Source organism: Melanostigma gelatinosum (assembly GCF_949748355.1).
Source record: "Melanostigma gelatinosum genome assembly, chromosome: 6".
Classification (NCBI taxonomy): Eukaryota; Metazoa; Chordata; class Actinopteri; order Perciformes; family Zoarcidae; genus Melanostigma; species Melanostigma gelatinosum.
The window spans coordinates 919,513-930,910 of record NC_136639.1 but is presented as its reverse complement, the minus strand read 5'-3'; the positions used below and the strand labels follow the sequence as shown (position 1 = coordinate 930,910).

The following is an 11,398-nucleotide window of genomic DNA, read 5'->3' as shown; positions in this document are numbered from 1 at the left end:
ACTCTTTGGAACAGTTTCGCTAGTTAGCGCATGAATCAAAAAGTGAACAAGATTTGTCAGCGAAATTTGGTGTTACTGACATTTTACTCCACTTAACACGGGGTTATCCCTTAGTAACCAGATATAAAACCTTTTCCAGGTCTGAAGGTTTGTACTGCAGTTGGAGCTTTAGCATCATGTATGCTAACCTGTTAGCATGGTACTGCCTGACCAATAGGACGATCTAGCAGAAGCTCGGTGGATTCCTGTGAAGGAGCTTCAGACTGTAGTTCCTCACAATTTATAACACACAAACATCACAACGCTTAAACAGAACCTTTCGCATGCAGACCAAAGCACGACGTCATCGTCTCACAGACATTTCTACCAGAGTCACAGGCTGAACGCTGCATCCCATCATGCAACAGTTTCATGAGTCATCATGAGTCTCAGTGTTTGAATGAAGAACCGTGAAGCATGCTGATAATGTAAATAATACAAACGTGTGATCGTCTCATTCATGTCACGTTTCGATCATCTCCCCCCTCCCCCTATCACAGCACCATGGTGGGGATGTGGTGCACCAGTGAGGCTGGGTGAGGCATGGAGGTGAGCTGTGGTGGGTGAGGATGAGGAGGAGGAAGAGCAGCGGGAGGAGAGTGAGCAGTGTGCACCGTCCCCCCCGCCCCTCCGGCACCCCCGGAGGGTCGATGCCGGGCGCTCTTCTGGTGCGCCCTCAGACCGGCCAGCTGCGAGTAGGCCGACTGGCACACGTGACACTTGTAGGGTCTCTCTCCGGTGTGCAGACGCACGTGGTTCCTCAGCGTGGACGACTGGCTGAAGCGGCGGTTACAGAAGCGACACACGAACGGCTTGTCCAGCGTGTGGATCCGCATGTGAGAGCGCAGGTTACTGCGGGAGTTGAACCCACGGTGGCAGATGACGCAACGCATACGACCCAGACTGATGGAGGAGGAAGAGGAGGAGGAGGAGGAGGAGGAGGAGGAGGAAGAGGAGGAAGAGGAGGAGGAGCAGGAGGAGGAAGAGGAGCCTTCACAGGTGTGGAACTCATCTGGGAGGAGGAAGAGGAGGAGGAGGAGGAGGAGGAGAAATGGGTCAAACTGATGTCACAAACTGATATTCTATTCTATTTGTCTCATTCTCAGACTCAAACCACAAATAAATTAATGAAAATAAATGAATGATATCAAACGTAATTCTATTTTCTAAAATGAATACACAAATGAACACGTTTTATTCCATGAATCTGAATGTGTGGAACCCTAAATGTGTCATCTGTCCCTCTCAGGTTCTAGATCTGATCAACTTTACGATCAATAATCGGAGGTCTTTATGATCAATAATCGGAGGACTTTATGATCAATAATCGGAGGTCTTTATGATCAATAATCGGAGGACTTTATGATCAATAATCGGAGGTCTTTATGATCAATAATCGGAGGTCTTTATGATCAATAATCGGAGGTCTTTATGATCAATAATCGGAGGACTTTATGATCAATAATCGGAGGTCTTTATGATCAATAATCGGAGGTCTTTCGGATCAATAATCGGAGGTCTTTATGATCAATAATCGGAGGACTTTATGATCAATAATCGGAGGTCTTTATGATCAATAATCGGAGGTCTTTCGGATCAATAATCGGAGGACTTCATGATCAATAATCGGAGGTCTTTATGATCAATAATCGGAGGTCTTTATGATCAATAATCGGAGGTCTTTATGATCAATAATCGGAGGTCTTTCGGATCAATAATCGGAGGACTTTATGATCAATAATCGGAGGTCTTTATGATCAATAATCGGAGGTCTTTATGATCAATAATCGGAGGTCTTTATGATCAATAATCGGAGGACTTTATGATCAATAATCGGAGGTCTTTATGATCAATAATCGGAGGTCTTTATGATCACTAATCGGAGGTCTTTCGGATCAATAATCGGAGGTCTTTATGATCAATAATCGGAGGTCTTTCGGATCAATAATCGGAGGACTTTATGATCAATAATCGGAGGACTTCATGATCAATAATCGGAGGTCTTTATGATCAATAATCGGAGGTCTTTATGATCAATAATCGGAGGTCTTTATGATCAATAATCGGAGGTCTTTCGGATCAATAATCGGAGGACTTTATGATCAATAATCGGAGGTCTTTATGATCAATAATCGGAGGTCTTTATGATCAATAATCGGAGGTCTTTCGGATCAATAATCGGAGGTCTTTCGGATCAATAATCGGAGGTCTTTCGGATCAATAATCTGAGGACTTTATGATCAATAATCGGAGGACTTCATGATCAATAATAGGAAGTCTTTATGATCAATAATCGGAGGTCTTTCGGATCAATAATCGGAGGTCTTTATGATCAATAATCGGAGGTCTTTCGGATCAATAATCGGAGGACTTTTGATCAATAATCGGAGGACTTCATGATCAATAATCGGAGGTCTTTATGATCAATAATCGGAGGTCTTTATGATCAATAATCGGAGGTCTTTATGATCAATAATCGGAGGTCTTTATGATCAATAATCGGAGGTCTTTATGATCAATAATCGGAGGACTTTATGATCAATAATCGGAGGTCTTTATGATCAATAATCGGAGGTCTTTATGATCAATAATCAGAGGTCTTTATGATCAATAATCGGAGGACTTTATGATCAATAATCAGAGGTCTTTATGATCAATAATCGGAGGACTTCATGATCAATAATCGGAGGACTTTATGATCAATAATCGGAGGTCTTTATGATCAATAATCGGAGGACTTTATGATCTATAATCGGAGGTCTTTATGATCAATAATCGGAGGACTTTATGATCAATAATCAGAGGTCTTTATGATCAATAATCGGAGGTCTTTATGATCAATAATCGGAGGTCTTTATGATCAATAATCGGAGGACTTTATGATCAATAATCGGAGGTCTTTATGATCAATAATCGGAGGACTTTATGATCAATAATCAGAGGTCTTTATGATCAATAATCGGAGGACTTTATGATCAATAATCAGAGGACTTTATGATCAATAATCGGAGGCCTTTATGATCAATAATCGGAGGACTTTATGATCAATAATCAGAGGTCTTTATGATCAATAATCGGAGGTCTTTATGATCAATAATCGGAGGACTTTATGATCAATAATCAGAGGTCTTTATGATCAATAATCGGAGGACTTTATGATCAATAATCGGAGGTCTTTATGATCAATAATCGGAGGACTTTATGATCAATAATCGGAGGTCTTTATGATCAATAATCGGAGGTCTTTATGATCAATAATCGGAGGCCTTTATGATCAATAATCGGAGGTCTTTATGATCAATAATCGGAGGTCTTTATGATCAATAATCGGAGGACTTCATGATCAATAATCGGAGGTCTTTATGATCAATAATCGGAGGTCTTTATGATCAATAATCGGAGGTCTTTATGATCAATAATCGGAGGTCTTTATGATCAATAATCGGAGGTCTTTATGATCAATAATCGGAGGTCTTTATGATCAATAATCGGAGGTCTTTATGATCAATAATCGGAGGTCTTTATGATCAATAATTGGAGGTCTTTATGATCAATAATCGGTGGACTTTATGATCAATAATCGGAGGACTTTATGATCAATAATCAGAGGTCTTTATGATCAATAATCGGAGGACTTTATGATCAATAATCGGAGGTCTTTATGATCAATAATCGGAGGTCTTTATGATCAATAATCGGAGGACTTTATGATCAATAATCAGAGGTCTTTATGATCAATAATCGCAGGTCTTTATGATCAATAATCGGAGGACTTCATGATCAATAATCGGAGGTCTTTATGATCAATAATCGCAGGTCTTTATGATCAATAATCGGAGGTCTTTATGATCAATAATCGGAGGTCTTTATGATCAATAATCGGAGGTCTTTATGATCAATAATCGGAGGTCTTTATGATCAATAATCGGAGGACTTCATGATCAATAATCGGAGGTCTTTATGATCAATAATCGCAGGTCTTTATGATCAATAATCGGAGGTCTTTATGATCAATAATCGGAGGTCTTTATGATCAATAATCGGAGGTCTTTATGATCAATAATCGGAGGACTTCATGATCAATAATCGGAGGTCTTTATGATCAATAATCGGAGGTCTTTATGATCAATAATCGGAGGACTTTATGATCAATAATCGGAGGTCTTTATGATCAATAATCGGAGGACTTTATGATCAATAATCGGAGGTCTTTATGATCAATAATCGGAGGACTTTATGATCAATAATCGGAGGTCTTTATGATCAATAATCGGAGGACTTTATGATCAATAATCTGAGGACTTTATGATCAATAATCGGAGGTCTTTACCCGTCTTGGTCTTCTTGCTCTGCTCCTCGTCTCCTCCAGGGATCCCTGGGATCCCCAGGAAGGTGTTGTGGGAGTTTCCGTACCAGACGAGCAGCTCCTGGTCCGGCGGGATCGTCTGAGGAGAGAACCCAACACCAATCAATGCATAAGGATCAATAATCAATCATGTTCATCTGAGGAACTCTTCTGCTGATCAAGATCAAAAACTTGATTCTACTTGAATAGTCTCTTTCTGTTTCTTATAGAAGTGATTTATTGAATGTCTTTGGAGTCTAAAGGTTGTTTTACTTCATATTTATGTCTTGATGTTGACTGTTTGTGTTGGCGGTGCGTTCACTGACCTCCACGGCCTTGTAGAAGATGCTGCTGCCGATCTGAACCACCTCCAGGTTCTGCTCCTGCTCGTTCCGTGCACACTTGATGTAAGTCATCCAGCTCCTCTGGTCCTCCTGACTGGCATCGATGAAGTACCGGACGCTCCCGTCCTCGTTGAACACCTGAGAGGGAGCAGGAAACACAACGAATGATGTATAATGTCAAATATCATTATTATTATTGGTGGAATATGATGCAGTTAAAGTTAAACGGTCTGAGCTCTCTGACCAACCTGTTCATGAACATGAATAAATAATATGAAATGTAACGAGGACATAATAAACTACAGATATTCTCCTTTGTTAAACTACGAGGAACGTTAACGTCGTGGTTTACGTTTATTAAAAGGTGTTTCTGTGACATCACAGCATTTAAATCATCTGTTAAATTGAGCGATGTGTTAATGACTGTCGAGCTAGAATATGAATATAAATATGAATATGAATATGAATGCATGTTGTTTACCTCCCACATGAGGTTGTTGTTCTTGTACTGGTCGATGTGTTCCGGTGAGATGAGGCGTCCGGTGAACGGTCCCATCTCTGTTCCTGCTTTGATCCACGTCTTCGAGAAAATACCCAAACCTTCTCCTGGACCCCCCCACACACACACACACACACGCACACGCACACACGCACACACGCACACGCGCACACGCACACGCACACACGCACACACGCACACGCACACGCACACGCACACACACACGCACACGCACACGCACGCACACACGCACGCACACACACACGGCTGTTAGACATGATGCATACAGGTACCACCTCGTCACCTATACAACATGTACGTGACTTTATTCACTTTCTTTGAATGTTGTCTGACTAATCGCTCTGAAACATATCAATAAAAAATTATACTTTTCATCTTCATCAGATTAATACACACAGATGATCAAAATGTTACAAAACACGAGTTTAGAGGAGAAACATTACAGAGACAGCAGATTAAAATATGAATTTTAATAAAAGAGTTATTCACTGATGAAGCAGTTATTTAGAACATATAAATGATATACATAATAATAAACATAATACATGTGATATATATATAATATTAGATTACCTGGGACTGAACTCTGAGCGATGATCACCTCACTCGGTAAAACCAGACTCGACAACTTCTGCACCTCTGAACAAAACACACAATTAAAATAAGTAATATTCAAATAATATTCATTTAAATTTCAACACTTTTTAAACAAGTCTGACATTATTTTAATCTCTTAAAAAAAGACATTTTCACGACTAAGAAAATCTCTTCAACGTGACGTCATCGTGTTGAACTCCTTCAGATTTAACAGCGCGTGATGAGCGCGTGATGCATTGTTCTCTGAGTGTTTTTGGGAGAAAGGACGGCGTAAAGCTGAAGTTTCCCACAAACAGTGAAAGCAGCATGAAGGTGAGCCTCGAGAGAAAAGAGGTTAAACTCTTCTTCTTCTGTTCAATGAGCCGCTTTAATCTGAACCCACGAAGAAGAAGAGGAGAGGAGAGGAGAGGAGGAGGAGGAGGAGGAGGAGGAGGAGGAGGAGGAGGTGGTGGTCTGGATCACTTATAAATAGAGTACAAAATAAATACAATAGACTGATGTGTTTCAATGTAAAACCTGTCTCGCGCTCAGCACGGAGCGTGAAACAGGTGTTGACACTGAGGAGAGAAGAGATTTAAATGAGATAAAAGTGAAAGATTATCTCAATTTAAAAGGCGAGAAGAAGAAAAGAGGAGAGCGGCTCATGAATGAATCAGGAGAAACAGTTCAGCGGCTTTAAAAAGCCCCGCGGAGCAGAAATGATCCGTTAAAAACCAACCGGGAGGCGCGAGACACCGGGTTCAAACTGTCACGGATCCTCTGAAACTGTTACGAACGAAGTTCACCGAAACACAAACGAAACGTTTCCGTTAAAATCTAATAAAAATAAAAGAGAAAATAAAAAGAGAAAAGGCCGCGCGTGACGCGTCGTTTTATTTGAAGGATTTAAACTTTAAAAGCTCATTTTGAATGATGTATTTACATCAGAGACACGAGCTGATGTATTTTAGGAATTATTAAAAGCATTTATATTCATTAATTATTGATTTAATGAGGCTGCGCGTCACATTATTGATTACGTCACTGTTAATAATTGTTCATAACAATAATTTAATTAACGTTGTGTCTGCGGGTTAAACTCATTTTACACATTTTTGTATAAATAAATATAATTATTAAATGTACCGAAACACTTTTAAACGTTTTAATTGTATCTTCATGATTTAAAATAGAACGACGATTCACATTAAATATGAATCAGCAAAATAAAATAAACATAAAAGTATTAAAGTGAAAGTTCAAAGTTGACTCATTAATTAGAATATTCATTTCGGTGACCGGAAGGTAACGGTCAGATTTTAATTGGTCAATTGAAGTGTCGTCACTGACCTCCGGAGAAGGACTGCGCGAGCACCTCGGCGGTGAACGCGGTCTTGGGGCTCGCGCTCGGCGCGGTGCGGTCCTCGTGCAGGTTCAGGTGGTGCTGCTGCAGGTGAGGCACGTGCTGGTGGTGCTGCTCGCCCAGCACGTGCCTCCAGCGGCCGTACAGGAAGCTGTGCAGGATGTCCGACGTGATGATGTCCGCGAGAGAGAGCGGCTGCTGCGGCTTAAACACCGACTTCAGGCCCAGAGAGGAGCCGGGCAGCACGGAGCCCATGGCGGGGAGAGAGGGAGCCGGGGGCCGGGGGAGGAGGACCGGAGGACCGGAGGACCGGAGGAGGAGGATGAATCCTCCAGGAGAGAGAAAAAAATCCCAAACTAGAAGAAGAAGCTGCACGTGCTGGGTGTCTCTTCTTCTTGAATAAAAGTCAAATATTAAAAACAGGATTTTCTTCTTCTGTGGTCACATTTACAAAAGTGTGACGAGGCGACAGAAGTTGGGCAGAAGTGCTGATGGTCTCACGGCGACGAGGTCTTATACAGCCGGTCTGCCTGCCCGCCTGTCTGTCGGTGTAATGGGCCGTAATCACCTCCTCCACCATTTCTATAAAGAGAGGAGCGACAGACAGCGTGCGTGTGCGCGCGTGTGTTCGTCCTCCACGCGCTGTTGGCTCCGTGTTCAGCTCCGGCTCGTGACACCGTAGAGACACTCAATTAGGACTTAATGAGGAAACAACAGCGGAGTCTGGACCCGGATCAGGTTCAGGACCAGGACCAGGATCAGGGCCCTGCGGGGTCTCGGTCCTCCTGGTTCGGACTTGAATGATGTTCTTCATCCTCAGAGTATTATACTTTCACTGCAGTAATGGATCAGAGTACTACGATCCACATGGACCCGGACTCACCTGGACCACGTAGATGTTTATCAATAAAGGTTATTCAAAGATATTCAATGTGTAACATCAAAGCACAACTTCATCTTCATAAATATCTAATATTTCAACATAAAAAGGTTAAAAGTCTTCAGCAGTGGAATGTGAGCCAAGGAGGAGGAAGAGGGGGAGGAGGAGGAGGAAGAGGAGGAAGAGGGGGAGGAGGAGGAGGAAGAGGGGGAGGAGGAGGAGGAGGAGGAGGAGGAGGAAGAGGGGGAGGAGGAAGAGGAGGAAGAGGGGGAGGAGGAGGAGGAAGAGGAGGAAGAGGGGGAGGAGGAGGAGGAAGAGGAAGAGGGGGAGGAGGAGGAGGAGGAAGAGGGGGAGGAGGAGGAGGAAGAGGGGGAGAGGAGGAGGAAGAGGGGGAGGAGGAGGAGGAAGAGGAAGAGGAGGAAGAGGGGGGGGAGGAGGAGGAAGAGGAGGAAGAGGGGGAGGAGGAGGAGGAAGAGGGGGAGGAGGAGGAGAAGGAGGAGGAAGAGGGGGAGGAGGAGGAGGAAGAGGAGGAAGAGGAGGAAGAGGGGGAGGAGGAGGAGGAGGAGGAGGAGGAAGAGGAGGAAGAGGGGGAGGAGGACGGGAAGGAGGAGGAAGAGGGGGAGGAGGAAGAGGAGGAGGAGGAAGAGGAGGAAGAGGGGGTGGAGGAAGAGGAAGAGGGGGAGGAGCAGGAGGAAGAGGAGGAAGAGGAGGAAGAGGGGGAGGAGGAGGAGAAGGAGGAGGAAGAGGGGGAGGAGGAGGAGGAAGAGGAGGAAGAGGGGGAGGAGGACGAGAAGGAGGAGGAAGAGGGGGGGGAGGAAGAGGAGGAAGAGGGGGAGGAGGAAGAGGAGGAGGAGGAAGAGGGGGAGGAGGAAGAGGAGGAAGAGGGGGTGGAGGAAGAGGAAGAGGGGGAGGAGGAGGAGGAAGAGGAGGAAGAGGGGGAGGAGGAAGAGGAGGAAGAGGGGGAGGAGGACGAGAAGGAGGAGGAAGAGGGGGAGGAGGAAGAGGAGGAAGAGGGGGAGGAGGAAGAGGAGGAAGAGGGGGAGGAGGAAGAGGGGGAGGAGGACGAGAAGGAGGAGGAAGAGGGGGAGGAGGAAGAGGAGGAAGAGGGGGAGGAGGAGGAGAAGGAGGAGGTGTGCAGCAGTGTGAGTGACAGAGCAGGAAAACAGATTAGAGGACAGATTACCAAGACAACAGCTGCTTTCTTCATCCCTCCATTCACCCTCCTCCTCCTCTTCCTCCTCCTCCTCCTCCTCGTCTCGCAACAGGATTATTATTCTTTCACTCTGATCTGTATTTATGAGCTTTTAAACATGTATTGTCGACACTCGTTAGCGCGAGACACGCACACACACACACAGTCGGTTGAATCAGTTTAAATTGGTTTTGATTCAGAAACGATAATCTTATCAATGAAGAGAATATTTTTTGTTTTTAATTCAATATTCTAAATACAATTAAATAATTTCACGGAGTCGCGCGCTGAGAGACGTTTACATTCATTTCATAGTTTGTATTTTTATTGTTTCTTTACTCATCATATAAAATACTGAACCGGATCAAATATGAATATTAGAATGTAAAATAAGATATTATTGTTTTATTTAATCAACAAGAATATAATTCATGTTCATTTCATATTTTCTTATGAATATGATTTTGTATTAATAAGTAATGTGTCAGTATTTATACCATTTAAAATATATGAGAAATTTCCATATTTCCGATATTTCTTTGATAAATGTGATCCGTCCTCCAGCGGCTCTCCTCGCTCCTCCAGCGGCTTCAGCTCCGACTCTCCCCGCTGGACCCCCGGAGCTCCGCTGCAAAACACGGGAGGCGGCGCGCCTTCCTCCCGACAGACGGAGGAGAAGAAAGGAGGAGAAAGGGGGAGAAAGGAGGAGGAGAAAGGAGGAGAAAGGAGGAGGAGAAAGGAGGAGGAGAAAGGAGGAGGAGAAAGGGGGAGAAGAAAGGGGAAGAAGAAAGGAGGAGAAGAAAGGGGAAGAAGAAAGGGGAAGAAGAAAGGAGAAGAAAGGAGGAGAAGAAAGGAGAAGAAGAAAGGAGAAGAAGAAAGGAGGAGAAGAAAGGGGGAGAAGAAAGGAGAAGAAAGGAGGAGAAGAAAGGAGGAGAAGAAAGGAGGAGAAGAAAGGAGAATAAGAAAGGAGGAGAAGAAAGGGGGAGAAGAAAGGAGAAGAAAGGAGGAGAAGAAAGGAGGAGAAGAAAGGAGGAGAAGAAAGGAGGAGAAGAAAGGAGGAGAATAAAGGAGGAGAAGAAAGGGGGAGAAGAAAGGAGAAGAAGAAAGGAGAAGAAAGGAGGAGAAGAAAGGAGAAGAAGAAAGGAGGAGAAGAAAGGAGAAGAATAAAGGAGGAGAATAAAGGAGGAGAAGAAAGGAGGAGAAGAAAGGGGGAGAAGAAAGGAGAAGAAAGGAGGAGAAGAAAGGAGGAGAAGAAAGGAGGAGAAGAAAGGAGGAGAAGAAAGGAGGAGAAGAAAGGGGGAGAAGAAAGGAGGCGAAGAAAGGAGGAGAAGAAAGGGGGAGAAGAAAGGAGGAGAAGAAAGGAGAAGAAGAAAGGAGGAGAAGAAAGGAGGAGAAGAAAGGAGGAGAAGAAAGGAGGAGAAGATCCGCAGTAAAAGCGGATTTTGAATGTTTTTATTTGACTCAAAGAAGGTTTTCTTTCTTTCTTTCTCTCAGCAGAGCGCGAGTCTATTAAAGGAGGAGGACACGCTTTAATGAGCTTCTACCACAATGAGACCTCCTGCAGCCAATCAGAGCACTCCTCACACAGGAGGAGGAGGACCGGCAGGTGACTGGCACGTGTAGAGAGGAGAGGAGGAGAAAGAGGTGAGGAGAGAGGAATAAAGAAGAGAGGGGAGGAGGATGAGAGGAGGAGGAGATGACAAAGAACAAGAGAGACAAGAGGATAGAGGAGCAGAGGAGAGAGAGACAAGACAAAGAGGAGTTGAGGAGAAACAAGAGAACTGGAGGAGAGGAGAGAGGGAGTCTGGTGGCAGAGCTGAGGATGGAGAGGCGAAGGATAAGAGGAGGAGGAGGAGGTGGGAATGAGCCCGATGCGTGATATTGTTCCGTTAACGTGATTATCCTCATTAGTATTCATGCTAATAATCCTCCTTTAAAAGCCTTTTAATAACCATCAGCAGGAGGAGACGCTGTCAGCTGCTCAGGAATCAAAATCAAGCGCTCCCTCTGCTCCTCCTCCTCCTCCTCCTCCTCCTTTCTGCAGCTTGTTGCAGTTTTCTCATCGTCAAGTTTCAATGGTCCTGAAGAACAGCAGTTCATTGTATTATTCATCAACATTTATATGTAATATTTATAAAT

The 11,398-nt window shown here is 44.0% G+C and overlaps 1 protein-coding gene across 1 annotated transcript; it reads right to left on the bottom strand.

Annotated features, from left to right (window-relative positions):
* Positions 1-533: 533 nt before the first annotated feature.
* LOC306778553 (PR domain zinc finger protein 12-like) lies at positions 534-7,442 on the bottom strand (the record flags this gene model as incomplete). Its single annotated transcript, XM_079270092.1, has 6 exons — positions 534-1,051; positions 4,370-4,484; positions 4,711-4,866; positions 5,210-5,334; positions 5,822-5,887; positions 7,175-7,442. 6 exons carry the CDS (start codon positions 7,440-7,442, stop codon positions 534-536), a joined length of 1,248 nt encoding a protein of 415 aa, XP_079126218.1.
* Positions 7,443-11,398: the final 3,956 nt, after the last annotated feature.